The 20,318-nt window shown below is 42.1% G+C and overlaps 2 protein-coding genes across 4 annotated transcripts in view; both read right to left on the minus strand.

Annotated features, from left to right (window-relative positions):
* The window catches only part of LOC124297361 (voltage-dependent calcium channel gamma-5 subunit), a 77,611-nt gene that overhangs the window by 53,078 nt on the left and 4,215 nt on the right, over positions 1–20,318 (minus strand). Inside the window, exon 1 of one of the 3 annotated variants that reach the window (XM_046748298.1) lies at positions 19,058–19,587. The exons of 1 other annotated variant lie outside the window; for it this stretch is intronic. The gene's annotated coding sequence lies outside the window, so the exon portion shown is untranslated. Of the gene's footprint in view, positions 1–19,053; positions 19,588–20,318 lie in introns of those variants that run through there. One more of the 3 variants, XM_046748297.1, reaches the window with a different exon arrangement.
* On the minus strand, positions 6,433–7,587 carry LOC124297363 (uncharacterized). The gene is made up of 2 exons (XM_046748303.1): positions 7,340–7,587; positions 6,433–6,690 (listed from the first exon to the last, which is right to left on the minus strand). Exons 1-2 carry the CDS (start codon positions 7,561–7,563, stop codon positions 6,513–6,515), a joined length of 402 nt encoding a protein of 133 aa, XP_046604259.1. The 5' UTR covers positions 7,564–7,587; the 3' UTR covers positions 6,433–6,512.

Consider the following 20,318-nt stretch of genomic DNA (forward strand, 5'->3'; position numbering starts at 1 on the left):
TATGGCTTGCGCGCAAATTTCAATCGTGTTATCCTTACACGATAAGAAAAAAAAAAAATCTCCAATTTATCCCCTCAGCGAACCTAGATAGTGCAATTAAGCTTGAAGGCGCTGATTCCGATTCCGAATTGAGACGTCGGTTCGAGACGAAGTCACCGTCCATGCATTCACTGCTCGCGAATCGTGTACGTAAAGCAAGTCCTGCGTGAAATTGGGGATCCTCAGCGCGGTTCGGCAAACATTCCACTGACTCTGAGGGACGCCGTCTCGGTTGACTCTCGGTTGGCAATTGTAAATACGGGCATAACCGAGTCTGTGACACGAATAAGACCGGAGCCGTAAATCAGCGGATGGTTGTCCTCATTACGAATCGAGCTTTTGCACCCTGCAGCCGAACCCGGGAGCGAATAAAGCTCTGCAGCGTATAGCGCTCGGGCTCTTACCGTTTGCCCAACCAAATGTCGCTCCGCGTCTTGTCGACGATGAGACTCGTGGCTAGAGCTTTCGAAGCCGGCAACAGCCCGACGGGCTTAAAAAATTGCTTCACTGATTCCGGGGCGAAAATACCGGCTCGCAGTTACCTCGGCGGTGAGATTAGAAGGCGTGTGCTGCGATTTAGCAAATGATAATATTTACCCGTCAACCGAGCGACAGAGAGGGAGAAAGAGAAAGGGCCGGGAGAAAGGGATTCGTTGACACCGTGACGGGGGTGAATTTGTCGAGCTACAAACAATGGACCGGGCGCGAAGAGGAAGAGAGAGAAGGGTGGAAAAAGGGATGGAGGAAAGTAGCGAGAGCCGTCGCGACGGGGGTTGGGAATAATAAAGGAGAGCCGAAGGAGGGGAAATGAAAAAAAATAAAGGGAAGAAAGTTCCGTTTTCCAACTTGACAAAGCTCGCTCGTAAACGGAAACTCTATAATCCGGGAAAATAATTTCTTTTAATCTTAATAAACGGAAGTTTTTGCAGGTAAATACAAGCGCGACGGAAGAAGGATGAACAGTCGCGGATTTGACGCGTCTGCATTTTTATGGTCAGGGTCGCGCTACTCGCACAAATATATTTCATGTAAAGATATATAGGGAAAGGGTGGGAAGGGAGGGGGGGGGGGGGGCGTAACGTGGGTGAATCAGCGGCTGGAAAAAAGCAACGCACTTGAACCGAACCTCGAACCGAGGAACTCGAAACTTCCCCAACTTTCGGCTCCCTTGCCCTGCACGCGAGTTTCTGCAAAATTGATAATTCTCGAACTTTTCCTTTCGCGCTCCTTGAAAGATTCCGAGTGTGGTCATAATTTATTTTTTCCCGGGGCTCGCTTTATTAAATCACAAATTAAGGAAAATCTCCGGTCTATAAAATATCGACGTTCGATTTTCCAACATTTCGGGATTTGTTCTGTAATTTCATGTTTTTTACGTCGACGACCGTTTGTTGGAAGCGTGGCTGATATAAGGCATGGTTGAATCTTACGATGACGACGAATTGAAACATTGTCCTTTGGAAAACGGTCGAATCTGGGAGCTCACGTTGAGAATATTTACGCATAAGGTGCGCACGGATCGCGAAGCATGAAGGCAAAAAAGGCTTAAGGTAGGAAAAATAAAATGAATAATTCAGGGTAACGGTTGAAGTCTGTCTGCATCGTACTTATACAGCCGGGTTTGCTGTCGCGCGAAATGGCTCGACCATGAATTGCAAAATATTGCTGTTTATATTCAGAAATTCAGAATGGTCCTTTATACGCCGCATCCGAGAACGCGAAACAGAAAAGTATTGCCCGAGAGTTGAAAGAGTGGCGGGGACAGATATAAACCCTTGGCGCAGGCTCCCGTGGCGGCATTTGGCATTTTAATAAATTGAAATTCAACAGGAAATCCCGTAGCAGCGCAAAAGCAGCTTTTCCGCCTCGCGAATCAAGTCGAAAGAGGAAGGAAAAAAGAAGCATGCCACGCAAAGAATAGAACCCAAAGAGCGAGCAAACAAGCAGGTTTAAAAGAGAAATCGCGAAAAACCAACACGGTGAGGATATTTCTGAAATCTTTTCGGAATCGGCTTATTAAAAGCCAAGTCTGAAAGCCAAGCTCGTTTCCTGCAAGCTCCTGCTTTGATTGATTATAACATCAAAAACTACATTTTACATAATTAATTTATCGGCAGTACATATAGCGTTGACTATTAGGGTCATTTTTTAGAGAAAAAACAATTGATTATTGTAAGGTTAAAAGTACACCGGTTTTCCAATTTAGCTTCACAAGACGCGTTGTTCTTTTCCAAAAAGATGCCGTTTTCCCTTGGAAGTCGGGATTTCCAAAGTATAATCTATTCACCACCTTTGATGAGGATTGAAAAAAATACATTCACATTTGGTGCTCAAGTCATTGGCCACATAGATTTAATTAACTAACTAATTATGTAAGATGTTGTTTTTGATGTTGTCAAATAGTAAACAAATTGAGTATGAATTTTCCCAAAACCTCTAGATCTATATCTAACAGTGCGAGAAAAAGAAAACTGATATTTAAATTTTATACAAGGAACTATTTATATATTAGGTAACGCTAAAACAGGGGTAAAACATTCGGAGAAACGTTATCAAATGTTATCCTACAGTAGTAGGCATTCGAGGTGAGCGTTAGCCAACATAAGTGCTTCGAAGTGCGTGCTCAAAGCCAACACGGCGCCTGCTTGAGAATAATAAAAAAATTCTTTCAAAGGAGGTGCTAATAATGCATGAATTGCTCAATAATAATATCTTAGCAAATATAATTTTTATTGTATGTATTCGTGAAGAAATTCAATACATAATGTATTTAGTACTCAATGAATAATGAATTCCCGTTTTACCGAACGTGTTATCAATCTGTCTTATTATTAATGTGACTTGTTATTTATAACGTGTACTATTATTTCTGCCGTTAACAGGTAATGCATCGAGACGCCAAACAAACTTTACAAAACGCGTTAGCTAGCGTTAAAAAAAAAATGCAGGCAGAGCAAGCAAATCGTTACTGATCGTAATCACGAGGGCTGGGATGCAAAAATTTGCAAAAGATGCGTTAGCTAACGCTCCAACGGCCCTCAAGCATAACCAGTCATCGCAACACCTTGCTCTCCGGAATTTTCCTTCGAAATTCGCGTTGCGAATTATTGTACGGCAAATTCGAAAGCCGGTGCTCAGAGAAGGAGCGCAAAGCCATCGATTCCCGGTTAGCTCGTGGCTATTTTGGTGAGAGGCGTCCTGTAAAAGGCGAAAGATGTATGACCCCGCGACAAAAGTGGATTCGGTTAACCGGGCGAAAGCAGCAGCTAAGGTGAAAGGGCTGGGCGACGAACCGGGCGTCGTGGAAACGAGGTCTGAGGGGTTCTGGGTGGCTGGGTCGTGTCAGACGGGCCCTTCGGCGTGCCCGCGCTGTGACCAAGGGTTGATTCAAATGAACGTAACAAGGATGGATGGCCAAACTACCTCTAATTACGGTATAAGTTAACCCCCGTATCGCCCTGCAGAGACGCGCGCCATTCCAAAGCGCTAGTTAACCAAGTTCTCTGCCCCTTCGCCCTTCTCTCCGCGGCCTCCAGCCGCACCAATGTTCGCGCTCAAGCTCGAATCTACGCCTTTGTATACCTATCCCGTCGATGAGAAATCGCCGTCTACAGCCGCAAGCTCAACGCCGTTGCCTAGGCCATTTTTCACGAAAGCACAGTTCGAAAAGTAGAGACGAAGAATTAAAAATTGTACGATTAGGTAGAGCGACGTGTAGTTCGGGTCAATTGGAAATTCATTTACAAGGATCGAAATTTAATTTAGACATTTTTTGTAGAATTTAATCAGCGTCACTGATGTACGGATTATATTCGAGGTGATATTGAAACAAAGAACGAACGACGAGATGAAAGCTAGACAATTTTTCGTAATCAGTGATATTTTATCGACAATATTGTTACGTCCTCGATATTCTCTGCCCTTAGATATCGCATATATTCTAAATTGTTTTGTACATATATATTTTTTCTTGATATCATGCAATTTTGTTTCGAGAATGAATGCAGAAAAAAAAAACACGTTGCGAAGAAGCATCAACAATTGTCGCGCGTACATTTATCGGGATTTCCGAGATCGGAAAAATATATAAAGAAACCCATAGTCAAGTCGAGGAGCCACTTCTTCAGGGGGAATTCAAGGAAGGGGGAATTTATCGGATCCATTTATTTGGGAGCAAAATAGCTGAACGAGTCGTGGCTAGGTGACGTCATCGCCGTTAACTTACAGCGCGAAGCACGCGGTCTTCCCGCAGAATCTCGTAGCTTCTGGAGCTATAAATCTGTGCGAGCGATTTGAGGCTGCCCGGCGCGTTGATCGCGCAAAATGATTAGAAAAGCATCGGAAATCACTCAGCTCTGTTGGCTGGATAAATAAAGTTGGACTAGAATCGGTGGCAGGCTTTAGAAAAGAGCTTCTCGGGGTGAGGAGAGAAAAGTTTTTTCCACATACAACACGGCGGGAAACAACGGCTGCGATTCAACGGCTCGGACGATCTAGCTTATTGTAGTCTGTAAGCTGGTGAAATTCCACCCCCCTCCCCCCGAACTTCAGGCAAGTCGTAAAGTTCTAATTGACGAGTTGCGAGGGGATTTATAAGAGACGTTTTAGGGCTTGGTGAAAGCCGTCGTTAAACCTTGACTGTCGCAACCTCGCCGTTCCGCCACCTTGCAGCCACCCTCCGGGCTTTGAGCTGCATTCCCAACCGACTGATCGTTATTTGCCTTAACCCGGGACTTAAGACCCCTCGTTAATGTTACTCTGCACGAGCGACGAAAGGAAACAACGCGTCGTTCGATAATCCCTTCCGCGATCCGAGCGCATTAGCCAAAACCATTCTCCTCCGGTTTTCGCGTCAAAATCGGGCCGTGAGATCCGTCACACCTTTTCCGGATGCAGAAGAGGCTCGTCTCTCGAAACGGTTCGCGTTACGCGCAGATGGGCTTGAAAGTTTCCTTTTAAAATTTGCGAAAATGATGGAAGGCGCGGCGGGCGATCGTTTTATAAAGATCGCAACGTGCGCGGGTTTGAGAACATAGAAAATACGCGAAAATGGAAAAACAAACGGTTCGCCCTTCGGCGCGCACGAATCTCAACCGAGAGCCGCGTAATGACGATGATCGGGATGCTTGCGAGTATTCCGAGCTTGAGTAACGATTTCTAAAGACAATTTTTTACCCTCTCAGAAGAATCTTTGAGTGTGAAAAATGTTTTTCATCCTTTTGTTTCTCCGTATTGTAGATTATACGCAGCTGCTGCACACCTCTTACAGCGAGGCTTTCATCTGCTCTCAATTTTGTCTCAGGTTAGTCGAAAAAAAATCTCAGGTTTGTCGAAAAAACGAACAAATTATAACCAAACATTTCTCGCCGCACGGAAGTGAAGAAAACTTTTCCAGCCAGCGTTCTTTTTTACCGGGAGCGTTATTACTCACGCAATGGCTGAACAACTGCGGGAATTTCTCGCCAATTGTAAACGATGAAGGCATAATAATAACGAGGTGCTCCGGATTCGCCTCCCTGTCGGGAAATACGTCGGTCGAACAAAAAAAGGAATAAAGAAAGTATTCATTCCGACCTGTTTCCGAGTTTCAACAATATTCGGTGAATGATTTCATCGTCTCCGGTAGATCTGCGAACGCAAGAAACGATGTCATAATCGTCAGCTTCCGCGTTCCACGAGTGCAAAATGTAAGTTCCAGTTCCTAAGAGTTGCTCCGATTTCGATTCGAACTAGAATTAGCGAAACGTAGACCAAGATGCGTGATTGGGGATGATCTTTCCCGCATTTCTATCTCCCAAGTGCTCTGTGAAAGTGGACGCGATGAATTGCGAGAAATCCATTACCAAGATTGCATCAAAAAGCAGTTCCGTAGATATTGTCGAAGGCGATTGGTGATCGCCGGTCTGCCCGTCGCCTTCGGCACTTACCCTGACAAAGGGACGACCCTCCGCCACCCGCTTCGCCCGAATGTCCTCGGAAACCGCTACTTTGAGTGCATAATATGTGTAAGGTACTCGTATTTCGTACGGAGATATGGACAACACTACTGCCTGACACAGGCGTGAATGCGAATGTTACTCATCCTACTTTTTACTCTCGCTTTTTTCTTTTCTCAATTAGAATAAATTGGATGAATTATGACGGCAAGCGAATGGAGCCGATCCTTAAAGCTCTATGGTAACGAATATATGATTGCTTATAGCAAAGTAAAACCAATAACTGCATACTTGTCTAATTATTTGGTCTAATAGGCGTTGAAAGAGTTAACGGCAGGTTCTAAAGTAAAAGAATATATCGGATGAATTTTTTTGAAGACTGTCAACAAGATATGTTTTATTAAAACAATGGGAGAAGGGAAGATGGGTGATGGAGGTTGCACTCTTGGGCCCATTATCTGGTATTCTACTTATTCTAACTTATTCTATTTATTTACAAATATTTTCCCGAGCAGATAACCGTTCTGGGTTTTTTTTTTAACCAATGCGCCCGGAAGAACCCAGTTTGTCGAGCCTAGCGAATGATTTCGACTCGCGGTCCGAATTTTTAATGGTAATCACTTGATGATCACTTTCATTTTCGCTAATTTTTCCAGCCGTGTTCAACTTAACAGCGTTTCTGTCAACTCCGTGTGCGACAATTCCAGACGTGGACCTGTCGAAAACATGCCAGATTGTAAATCGAATTTACAAGAAAATAAAATTTGAGTATCAGGTTTGTGAGCAGGCGCATGATTTCCATGAAGGACTATTTGGTGATGAAATTGGACGCGGTAATTGCCGATGAAAAAAGCGAAGTATTGCACCAAAAACTTGGTTTTGTAGAAGTAAATAATTCACCAAGTAGAAAAAAAAAAAAAAATAATAAAAAATGTGGACAGTGAAGAATGAAAAGGTTGAAAATAAAGATTTTCTTTGCAATAAAAGGAAACTAATATCACTATTCTAATGTATAAAGATCAGTAGTTTACAGTACTTCGGTAAGCATTGTCCACAACCAGTGGAATGGTCAATTGATAAAGAATTTGTGAAAATATTCTAATTTGCTAATTAGATGTGCCTGAAGAAAAAAAATTTTTTTTTTAGGTTGCAAATATGAACGTGTTGCGGAATTCGGTTTGATTTTACTCGAGATTGGTTGATTAAATTAATTATTGTAAGTATCGCAAATTTTCGCGTATAACTCCATCAGCGTTATTTGGTATAAATGACCTTTTCAACGTTTAGCAGCATTTGTATAATTTTTTTAAATAACCCAACGGTTACATTTACGTGTGATGCGGTGAAAATTGTCTGTTTCTTACTTGTCATCATCCCGTTTGATGGCCGTAAACTCAGGTTCGTTTTGGGTAGATTCCAAGATCGGCCGCTTCGAAATTTGTACAACCGGTGGAACGTCTGGCTGGAGTTGCAACTGAATTTCACCTCTATTTTCCTCGTACCAATTTGGTACTATCGGCGGGAAGCCAAGTGCCGAGCCGATGAAATAGGCTTGACCAAGAAGAATCAACGTTACTGGCGACGTCATTTTGACCTCGTAAGAAATGCGCGAAAAAATTGTAGTGAGAACGAAATGCGGAGCGTACGAGTAATTATACTCGAAAAAATATTGATGTTGACATCGAAATCCGTCAACGGGTCAAACTGTCACTCGATTACGATAATGCATGATTATATTTGGCTGTGCCAAAAATCGCCCGATAACGCCGTTTGGGTAAACAGATAATGACTAAATATAGATTCAATTATAAAAAGTTTCCTTAATTTTAACAACATTGTGCAAGTTTTCAAAGAAATTTTTAAGCTTTCCAAGTAAAGTGTAAAAAAAACATACCGGATACTTAAAATTTATCTCACCGTTTAACGTATCACTCCAGTGATCTCGAAAACTTGCAGCAAGTGTTTTAGTCACTGAATCGTTCCACTTTATTACTTAATCTACGCTTTATTGTTAGTCATTTCAAGATTGACTTCAATTCCTCTGATTCACGATTTGGTGTGATTTCGACTTTCATACCAGTGAATTGATTTAGAGTACAGGGACCTACTCTTTTTTCCGAAGTTTTGGCTTCAAATCCAGACAACTTAATCAAATCGAATAGTAGGTGAAAATTTGTCTATGTAAATTCCTATAAAGAATACTGAAATATAGCATTTCTGATCAAGTCAATTGTTCAGCAAACTGTAAATGATTTTCAACAACTGTAGTTTTCTGGTTTTCATCAGAGAAGTATCCATTAATTTCTCAGGAAAATTCAAACTTTCATTACAACTGTAAAGATTTTAGGTAGGATATTGATTTTCACTAAAATTGCCAAGCTGTGCATATTCAATTTACGATAGTTGAATTTTGTCTAAAGATGACGAATGATTTCCATTGAAATTTTATCAAAAATCCTGAATTTTCGTAAAACTGTATCGTTTCTCCGAAAGATTACACATCAACCAAGGAACTTGGTGCTCGAGAAGAATTTCATGGGGTATATTCGATTGCTGCCTGAAACGCTCTCGTTCGTCACGCACACGTGGAATAATAACAAGGTAACGGATATCCGGTCAAAGAACAGCGACTTGGCTCGAAAGCAGCCTAACTCGAGTCAACCTAGGCCAACCTGAGCCGGATTGTACGATGTTCGAGTTTGAAAGTGGAGAGAAGGTGGATCCGAGGCGGTAAATCCCCAGGAGTGGAGGCCCTCGGCTCAACGTGACTAAAGTCGACTCGAGATCGCGTGGGGAAAGTCTCGCGAGTTATCCGTGTCTTACGGATGCTTAGATACGGCGGTGTAGATACAGCATGATCAATTCTGTGGAAAAGTCTCGGTCCGGAGGGTGAGCAATATGCACACCCGATCACCCATACGAAGACGCCTTGGTACAGATGTGTATGTATAAGATGCCTCCGGCGCTTGCCGAACTCATAAAAAGCTCTTGACTTTTATGCCGAGCGGGCGACGAGGATGCTCCGAGTCTGACGAAAGATGTATAAGATATTGGCGAGAAAAAGTGCGATAAGAAAGGGGGGTGCATACAAAGGAGATCAAACATTTGGACGGGAAACGAATACGAGGTGCAGGAAAAGCGCCTCGCTTATACACATATACACCTTTGTATGTGTAAGAGGGAAATGAAAGGGGGAAAGGTAGAAACAGGCGAGAAAAGAAATGAATGGAAAGGCGGAAAGGGAGGGGAGAAAGGACCCCAGTCGTCACGGGGACACGGGAACGAAAGAGATATATTGTTTTTCAAATGGGTTTATATTTGGAACAGATTGGGGTGAATCTTCGCTCCTCGTCGAAATCGCGCCGCTTTAATTACCTCGAGTCAATATTAGGCGAGGAGATTGTACTTTTACTTATTTATTTATGTTCTTTCTTCTTCTTTCAAGTATTCTCGCCTGCTGATCATCAACCGCGATTCATCCGCGCGTCAGTCCTCACGGGGTGAAGCGATGTTATTGTGTATTTTCTTTTCTTTTTTCATTACCGATATTCAGTATCGTTTCGGAAGAGATTTTCGACCTATCTGCACGACTCGTCGGTGGAAAATCGATGTGTTTCTCAGGTTTCCGAAAGGAGAACAACGCCCCTTTGTCACTTTGTCATTTGCCTTCTAACTCCAATTAGTATCATTGTTCCTAGTCGCATTGTTTACCGTCTTTACATAATAAGCTTCGGGATACCTTGACGCAATTATTTATACCCCGATAAACTCCGCGGATTTCAATATCACATTTTTATTCAGGAATGTTATTGGCTTGTTCTGCTTACTAATAAGATTGCACGGTTTCGGCGCGAAAAATCGTTCCTCCACGTCTTAGAATTAGAGACGGTGACAAAACGAGATTTATCCGCACGACCAACGGGCTGCCAAAATTATGCTTTTTATAAAGTTGGTTCGCCGTTCGTCCGACGAAAGAAGCTAAGATATAATTTTCAACACACGAATAACTACGTGAAAGTAGTTGCTACGAATCGATTCGGTGACAAACAGTCTTTTGGCTGTAAAAGTTGCAAATGAATGTCGAAGCTGGCTCAAAGCTTTTTTTGCAAAAAATTTTACGGATTTGGGAAACGCTAGAATTGACTGTCACATATATCTACTATACCGTATATCCTATGTGCATACTTTTTTTCAGAGTAAAAGTAATTTCAGGATAAAAAATCGTCATCGCCTGCAGGGAATTGCGTATGAGGAAATTGGAGCGATGAAAAGGATTTCCGTCAATTGAAATTGAAAATATCCAGAAATATTTCGACAACCAGAACAAGTGTGTATAAAATCATAAGATTCTTTCACAAAACTTGGGATAGTTAATTTACGGTGAAATCCACAACGTTATGCCAAAAGCAAGACTATGAATTCATTTTTCCAGTACCAGAATTGATCCGCAAGTGATAGAAATCTAAGACAGAAGATAAGCAAACCTGTAAAACCAATTGCAAGGAAATCTCGGCCCCACGAGGAGAAAATTTAATCAAACTCACGGTTATGAGACTAGAAAAAAAAGGGAGTCAAGAAGCCAAAACAAAGGGTTAAATTAGCGTGATTTTTGCGGGATATAAGATTACCGCTAAGGAGATTGCGGCGCGAGGTAGAAAATATTTCCCTCTTTCAAATCACGTCCATGAATATTCCTAGAAAACAAGTTTTCCCTCGGGCGAAGCTTGCAGAGCCAGAAGTGGTCACCCGCAACATACTCGCGGTGGTTCCTGGTTCGTTAGAGCCACTCAACGAGCCTCTCTACGTCGACACGGAATCGTGATATCAGATACACGTTATACCCGTCCGACCACAGCTTGTGGATTGTTGTTAGAGAACTTGGCCCTCGATTTTACGCCGCATCTCCATCGCTTCGCACCCCTAGAAGTCTATAACGATCATCCGTAAATTTCCCTCCGTTGTCTCTGTCCCGCGATAATTTCGCGATCCTCTTGAAGTTCGTCAGTGAACATGCTTGACGCGAATTATTGCAAAATATGTCGTCGTTAAAGGAACTGGCTGCAACTTTATCGCAAATCGCGTCATCGTCCCGACAAAAAGTGAGCCAAATTAGATTTGCGCGGGGTTGTTTTGGATAAGGGGGTGAAATATGAGCGCGGAAGATCAAGATACGCAAGATTGCCGAGGTTGTAATCGACGTTGTCGATTCCGTTCTCTCTCTCTTCACCCTCAACTGCAGCAACGCCAGGGTCCAGACATGGCTGCTACTGTTTTTGGCTCATTTCTACCCCGCGGGATCAATACGGAGTTATTGAGATCACGCGAGCGCCGAGAAACGATGATGAAAAATGTACGTCTGTCTACGTGGATCTTAATGGCTCTGCGGTTATTGAGTTCATGCGATGGAATGGAAGTCACGAGCGAAATTGCATTTAATGTCAAGCTTGCTCGACTTCGCTTGAGTCAAAAAATCTGTGATTAAAGTTGAGGAAATGTTGTTGTTTTGAAGTTGGAAAGCTCCAGTTTTGCTTCCGTTTAACTATTCAATACACTTCTAGAGTCGTAATCGTTCGGGATAATTGTTATCTGACTTTCGTTACACTGCCAAGAGCTTTATAGCCAACTTCTATAATAATTTGATTCCTTCGAACTGCCGATTGCGAAACGTTAAATTCGATCTTTGTACCTAATCGGGTGGAGGCTAAATCGACGTCCCTAACGATGCGGTCTCTCGCCTGTATTGTTGTTTCCAATTGATTGTTACCAGATACTCGACATCTTGTGATAATACAGATAATTTCAGGCGACCCTTTAATATAAGCGTGAAAAGCTCCGAGTCAAGCCATAGCTTTTTCCAAGGGCCCTTCTTTCGAGGGTAATTTTACCGTAATTTTGGTAGGCTTCGAAAATTCAATTTTCGCCGCCTCTTTGTCGTCAAATAATTCGCACGGTGTAATACGCGCTACGTATTTCCGGCATGCTGCTACACAGGCGCGCCTTTTATGGGAATCGTATTGCCTCTGGCAAAATCTCAAAGCGAAAATTCGCCGAGTCACATATTCTCCTAATTGCTTCGACGTCGATAGCTTTTGGTGTGTATAAAGCATCTCTACTGGATTTCTGTGCATTCGCCATCTCTTTCCTCAGTATCGCAGACGAGCAAGTTCTGACTCAAATTCTCATGCTGGTGCATTCCCAGTGACAGATGTCCGCGCAAGTTTAATGAATGCTGCGACGAAACTTCATGCAATGGATGTCATAGCCGTCTATTGAGGCAATCTAAGGTAACGGTCTCAGTGCTGTAATTAGCCGTAGTCATTAACTGCAGCGGTAGAATTAGTGCGTGAAAAAGTTGGTCGGAATACATGAAAATTGACGTTAATAGAATTCGACGTGAGATTTTCATTTCACGAGTATACGTGTGAATGAATTCTTTCAGTACGTACCAATTTTGTCTTCCAGCAGGAAGATTTATTTTATAAACTTTCAATATTGCGTAATTTACAACAATTGCAATTCTTCAAGTATAACAGGGTTCTTTATTTCCGGAGAGGCAATCGACTGTAGTCACCTTTCTCTGATTCATGCTGACACTGAGATCCTGCGTTCTTTGATTTTTACCGCTGTCACAGCCAACCCCAATTAAATCTTTCGCAAGCTACCGAAAAGAAGTTCATAAAACTGCTAATCGTCATAAAACGTGTGACTTCGACGCGTGAACGTGGCAGAAAATCCGAGGCAATTAGGCGCCATGTTTTGCGAAAGCCTACAAGTTTCCTTAATTTCTGTAAGTCGTGTGTCGAGTTGGGGTGAAAGAAGGTGGCGAAGCCCTGGGGAGTCAAAGCTTTGCCGTGCGACTGTTTTCCTTGAATAGTCATACCAGGCAATTGGCTGCCTCTTTGAAACGGTTAAAGTAACAACAAGAGCGGCATATTATACGCGCATTGAGCTTGCGGGTGAATTGTTGCAGAGCTTGCAGCTAAGAGGGTGCTTTTGTGCTCCGTAGACGCGGTGCCACGTGTATTCGAACGGAACGGAACAACCGTTGCAGGATCCGCAGATGGTGTTGTGGATTTTCACGGATTTAAGCCTATTGCGTGGGTTCCAAGGGACTTCCAACGACGCGTCAGGATTACCATCGCGCTGCTCTTCGCGCATCCTTGTCGGATGCTAAAAGACAAAAGCGCGAAGCTCGCGCCATTCCCTTTCCCTCAGGCTGAGCTCCGTCGTTCCTCATAAAATTTCAGACTTGGTCCGAGTTTCGCGAGGTGGAAAGGAATTAAGGCCGTTCTTTGCGGTGTGGTTTATTATTCATCTTATTCCTCCTTTTCTCTCTCTAATCTCACCGGACAGTTTTCACGAGAAAGACTTTTTTCTGAGGTGGGTTTTCAGGAATAATACGACGCCTCGTCTTTTCGCATTTATTTTTCCTGCTTTTAGTTGGGGCGTCAAAAGAAAGCTTGCACCGGGCTTTTCATGCTCGCGAGTATCTTCAGCACCGGAATATACACGCGTGTTCAGTTGCCGCGGAAAAATACCGCGCCTAACGAACTCCTCCGAGTTTTTCGATACTTCGTTAATTATTTCGAAACGTTGAAATTATTCACTCCGGTGTACCAACACCAACGCTTTTCCGCACTTCCTTTCGTCGCTGAGCGTATCCGAGTTCTAGAAATGTGTAATCTGGATAAACGTACCACTTTTATCTCGTTTTGCTAATTTACATCCGTACTCCAGAAGCTTCTACATTAAATATATACATTTCAACCAAGATGAATTATACAATCTTAGCACAGTGCACTTGCAATTAATAAACGTGCCTCCTGTAAACTTAACGCGCTTGTCAAACTTCGAGTGCAGCTATAATCGTGTAGCTTTGACCATGATCGTTGGGAGATTTCTGTACTCTTTGCATCAGGCTTCCGTAAACTAGTTTTTAAGAAATCCGAGATACGCTATTTCGTATGAATATGGAAACTGCGGTCGCATAATGAGACCGAAAACCAATTCTAACCACGGGACTGTTCGAACGTAATAAAAAGCGAAGACTGAATGCTTGTCGCGAAAATTAGCTGCTGTAAAAGATGAAGAAATACAAGAAAATAAAACTCGTCCAAAGTCCGGAACCACCGAGGCAAATTAGGGGCTGGTTACTGCTCTCATAAATCTTGAGTAACGGACTCTTTCGATGTATACCTTGTCAAGCCAACTGGAATTTCATTAAATTGAATTTAATTCTTAACAATACTCTTCAGGGAATCGTCATTTTTAAACACAAGCCCTTGAGAATACGAATTCTAAGGATTCAAAACCGATGCTCCAAAGAGTAAAAGACGAAAATCGCTTTCTTTTGAATGTGAAAAATTCGTTAACTTTCTCATTCGCATGAGTAAATAGAAGTATAACAGATGCTCAGCCCTGGTATGTAATTATTTTTCTGGAACTCGCGTGTATAGCTAAAGCCAAATTGATGCTTTTGATCGATGATGATCAGTGGAGTATATAACATTATTTTATTTTATGGATCGCGGATTATCGAAGCTACGAGACGACCTTAAACCAGAAGACACGAATTCAAAAATGCGGGATACGGGAATTTAAATAAGAGATACCGAATAATTTTTTCCTTCATCTTCAGCACAGCACAGCCTAATTTCCATACACGTCAAAATAAAAATGAAAAAGAAATTGCTCCTGAATCTAATATACCATGGCATTGAAATTTGCATTCTCAAGATTTACTCGTGCGTAAATGTGCGAAAGAGTATACAGAACGTCGAGCTCGGACGTTGTAATTTTCAATATTTCACACACGACTGTACATAGGCACATAATACATATTAGTTCCTCTGTATTTTCAATAAGCCTTACGATTTCGTTACCCAACAATTTTTAATAAAATTTTCAAATTATACGGCGGCGTTAGAAACGGAGAAGATCGGAGTGGGAAGTAGAAGCCAACAATTCCTTTCTAATTAGAGACGACCACTTTACTCGGAGGATTCCTAATCAGCCTATATTCGTCTTTCCAACTTCGCCCAGAATTTTTATACTCCCGAACAACTCTTCCGTACCGAGTCGTTCGTTACGCGGTACTTGGGAATTCCGGAAAAAGTTCTTGCGAAACTTGTTGCTACTGCACCGGGTAAGACAATGACAATCGCAGTTTACCAGCTGGGGTCCGAGCTTTTGAATTGTTGCGATAGCCACTTGGCTAAAAATAATTGAACACGATTCGATTGAATCGGAAAAAAATTAACTAAGTATTTCGTATTATTTTAAAACGGCGCGTATTAAACGAAAATTGAATAAATTTCATCGTATAGTCCAAATAGCGAAAAGGTATTGAAATGATTTAGAGTATCATTAAAAATATTTCACAATTTCAGGTGAAAAAATTCAATCATTTTTCACTTATTGTATGAAATCGGTACTTGGTAAGACAATAACAATAATAATCGATACTTTAATCGCATAAATTGATATCGTATCGCGTCGTTCATGGGAGTAAAAAACAAAAACCTATTGTGAGAAAAAATAATCGATTATACTCGATAAATTTGGAATTTGGTCATTTTTATTTTGAAATCCCACCGCAGTGCATTTCATACCGCCGATACATAGCCAACGGTCCGTTCTTACAAAAAGCGGAGAGAATCTCAGGCTCGTCTTCGTTTCCGCAAGCTCGATGAAAGGCAGTTCCGAACCGATTTTGAATTACAGAGCCACTGCACACGGGCGGCGATTCAAGCGGCGACAAATTGCCTCGGGGATTTTATTCGTGACCAGAAATCGAGATCTCGGTCGAAAATATGTATAGATATAGGATATATCAAGGATAATATCATGATCCTCTATCATCCCTTCGTCTCCGCGGCGATCGACGCCAATTATCGTGTAGCTTCCTCCCGACATCCCTGCAGCTCTCCAGGAATCCTCCCCCACTATTATCGAATCTGTTATAACCGACGTGCGAAATTCCGTTTCGGAGCATATTTCGTTTCCGATCAATCGGCGGACACGATTTGTACTTTTATTTATTTTTTTTAAATTCGATGATTTTCACGTACGCCAAGTTCTCACCGTCAGCTTGGCTTTCGGTTCTTTTTTTCTCCACCCTTCCTTCCGGCGAGAAATGCACAAGCTTTTTCCGCATTCTCGATGGGAGGAGGAAGAGAACCGCTCGAGATACCAAACAAAACAAAAAAGGAAACGAAACGAAACGAAAGCAAGAAAAAAAGCTGCGCCGGTCGGACTGTCGCCGTTTATCTGGCGGGCATTAATCTTCATTATTCTGGGGAACAGGACGCCTCTCCCTCTTCCTTGGCGGTGGATGCTCACCAAGCGTCTCGACGTCTGCAGTCTAATACGTGCGTCGTAAGGCTATCGCATCGCCACCCTCCCTGTAAACCAACAGCAACCCCTATCAGTTTCGCCACCCTCCGAGTTGCGACGGCTCTTGCATTGTGTCTAGCAAGTATCGCGGCGTGTCCTGCGAAATGTGTCGTTACATCCTGGACGCAATATCATCACATTGCCTTGCGGTGCGAGTGCATTATTACGAGCAAACTTCGCGCGAATAAGCGATCGCCGGAATAACTCGCAATTTTTTCCTCGCGCTTATCCGAAGTAATTCTCTGTATAATAATATAGTAAGATTACTGCTTGAATAATAAAAGTAGCGGTACACTTATACCTAAGTTCCTCGTTTTTTTTATGCTATATGAAATTCGGATGCGCAATGTATCAAAAGTGGAATAATTTTAGGGCGGAATGCAAATTATTATACGGTTTGTAGACCGAGACGGGGCCCAATTTATGATCAAAGAGGGACCGCGTCGCGTGATGAATACCCCCGATATCTCTTGAGAAATATATTTCGCGAAGCATTTTTTACCTACTTCGTCTTTTCATTTTTGTTTCTCATTCTCAATTTTCTTTTTCTTTCTTCACTATTCGCTTTCCCTCTCTTCTTCTTCTTGTTTTACGTTATTTTACTCACTTCACTTTCCATTTTCATCTCGCTCGTTGCGTGTATATTTATCGGGTAATACGGTGTATACATACCCAATGAACCGGCCTCAGACATTCGCGACATATTTTATCATCTCCGTGATGCGTAAGGTAGGTACACCCCAACTCGTAAGACTCTCTTACCCTCCCTTCAACGACCGAACTTATTTATGTAGGTACGCGCCATTGCGGCCCTGAGAGAGAGAGAGAGAGAGAGAGAGAGAGAGAGAGAGAGAGAGAGAGAGAGAGAGAGGGAGAGAGGGGTGCGAATGTTCGAATAAACACTTTATTGCTGATTATTTAGTCGGGATAATTTCTTCCCCTGACTACAATTGAAACGCTCTTCTTTATTTGGTCACCATTCGGAATCACTAGTCCAACATTGATGCGTTAGAAAATATTGTTAAATTCATTTTTCAATTCAGCAATATATGCAAAGCGAATGGTTCGTGAGAGCGGTTTTGATTTTTGATGCGTGAAATCGGTAAATCAGAGGCTGACGTGAAAATAAAAAATGCGAACATTCACCCTAACAAATGTATGCAAGATTATTGTAGTTGCGATTGTTATTTGCTATCATTTACTTTTTTCCCCGTGGCATCATGAAATTTCCATAGGTCGATTGTACCCAGATATGTTGTACGGAATTTGAATAGTGGATTGGTACAGGTACATACATACTCTCACAACAGCATATGGGATATAGTTATTCCGTAGCTTTCCGATAAATCACAACTATTTCCCAGTTTTATAACGTGTATCTCTGCTTTTGCAACAATCTGCAACGCTATGCATCAATCGGTGAAAAGCAATAAATTGTCAATCTCAATTCAAGCAAATTAAAGTCCCCCTCCCCTCCCCCCCCTCTCCTGCCCTCCCTGTAAATCTCATACGGTAATAAAACTCAATTATTCTCAGTATTTATAAGTATTTTTTTTCGTCCTTTCAATTAAAACCACACGTTCCGATAACTCGTTGATGTTTTTTTCTGGAGCATGTTATACATATGTATTTTTAATTAAATTTTGCAGGATCATTTTCATATGGATGAACAAACAAAAATGACAGTTAAATCGAGAAAGAAGATCCGAACTTTGATCAAAGCATATTTCAATTTTATTTTCATTTCTAACGTTTTACACTCGCCGATGCTTCGAACGAGCTTGGTTTCGAATTTCTCACGGTTGACATGATTTTACTGTTTTTAACGCACGCTCGATTCGGTCAGTCCTTCGGGTCCAATGATCCGGCTAAATAATTCAACATTGCATTCTCACCATTTCAGTGTAATTGCCAATATTGTTTTCCACCTGCCCGAGTCTTTATTAACCGTTACCAAAAGCTCGTATACAGTTTCCACTCAATGCATGTTACACGTACTTATAGCGCTGTGCACAATGGCCATGCAGAATGCACATGCAAGCTCGACTTCAATAATCGACGAGATTTTGTACCAATTTTAAAACTTCCACGACGATTTCTTTCCCTCGGTGTAATTGAATTACCGTGTTTTCGTTCATGATTAGCGAAGTGAAAGAGTATCAAGTTCGATTTATGCAAATTTAATCCATGAGCTTGCGACAAATTTACTAAAATTTTTGAATATTCATTTACTTTCATATTCGTAGATATTCGTGATTGATTTTTTTTTCTTCAAATACGCGCAAGGATATCTCTTGATAAAGTGACAACACGAACCATTTTTATTTGTGTCTTTTTATGTACAGAATATTCAATCGTGACATGCGTGAAAAAAGTATTCATAAATTCATGCAAGCTTTTTCCTCGATGCGGCATGTCAAAAAATCTGAAATTCAGATCCTCCCGAAGCACTGAGTCATTGACAAACGACATTAACATGTGCGCGGCGTTTTCTCTTTCCTGTGCATTGGCAAACCGTTCAAAATACAGATGTTCCGATTAAAATAATGCAGAAATATCGGATTTAAAGTACCGAAGTGAAATATTTTTGTCACGCACGTCATCCTCGACAAAAATTTTTGAAACGGCGCCAAATTGCATGGTTACACCGAGTCTCGTATCTCCATGTAATCCAAGTACCTACCTACTTTAATTGATGGTCCTTTCTCGATGCTGCAGGCACGATCCTTGCGTTGTTACACGAGGCGGCACATTATCGCAAACATTATTTATCAACATCACTTTTGACAGTGATGGAAATGAGGTTTCGTTGCTTTATTTTCCTTGCCTTCTTAATATCATTTTTCCCTCAAACGCCGTAAGTGCCTGTCTTGCAGACGTTGACGGTAAATATTTAATAAATAATATAAAATGCTCAGTGACGATTCAAAAGAACGATAATTTCACAATAGATTATTCACCGGTTGCTAATTACAGTCTTCCACGTTTCTTTGTTTATTCATTTCAGCTTAGCCTGGCTTTGATTTGTTTACTCTATCGACAAACATTCAATCTTCTGCACGTTATCTCGTTTATTTAGTTTCTTCAACCTATAAACAACCGTTAATTTAAACTAGTCCAATTTATTACCAACTGCCACACGATGTTTTCACGCTCCTCATATTTCCGGACGTTTAAATCGAACCACCCCACGTTATATTTCCAGCCCCCAATTGATCACGCAAACATTGACACACGTGTGCAGGTATCAACTTTGACTTATAGTACAATCCATCACCGGTCTTGATTTCATTAAATTTTTTAACCTCTCCTCTCCTCCCTTATTTACATCCTCCTTGGTCTCTGTTTTAAGGCTTAGTTGCAATCCCGGTAAAATTTCTTTCACTCTAACGCACGTTACAAGAACATCGGGTTACAGTTTCGACGGATTCGGGTGAAATCGAAAAAAGGTAATTCTTGACGAGGCTCGATTCTCTCGCGCTCCACGTTTCTCAGCTCGGCAAAACTCCACGAGATCCTCGATCGCGAGGGTGGGCAACCGGGCCGAAGCAGAAGGTCCGACTACCGGTCGACGCCCGACGTCCTACTGTCCCGAACTCCTCTCTTCCCTCACTTTTCCTCCGCGTCCTCATCCTCCCTCATCGTTTCCGTCCCTCTTCGAATCGGCGCAAGCGCGCCAAACCGCCCTTGCCCATCGCCGCGTTAAGAAGGAAGGGGTTCGCCCCGAGGGTGAGTTTTCTCCGTTACCGTTCTGCATATCTACTCGTCGCTGCCAAGCTGCCGATCTGCAGGTGCCTGCAGCCCTGATCCACTTCCCCGGATATTTCTTGCCGCGAATCGCACGCGTTCGCATGAAGCTTATCGCGAAACCGCGATTAAACCGGGATAAAGGGAGCGAATTTCACGGCTTCGAATCATCCCCGAAAATTGAAGAAATTCCCATCATTT

This window comes from Neodiprion virginianus, chromosome 2 (genome assembly GCF_021901495.1).
Source record: "Neodiprion virginianus isolate iyNeoVirg1 chromosome 2, iyNeoVirg1.1, whole genome shotgun sequence".
NCBI classification, from domain to species: Eukaryota; Metazoa; Arthropoda; class Insecta; order Hymenoptera; family Diprionidae; genus Neodiprion; species Neodiprion virginianus.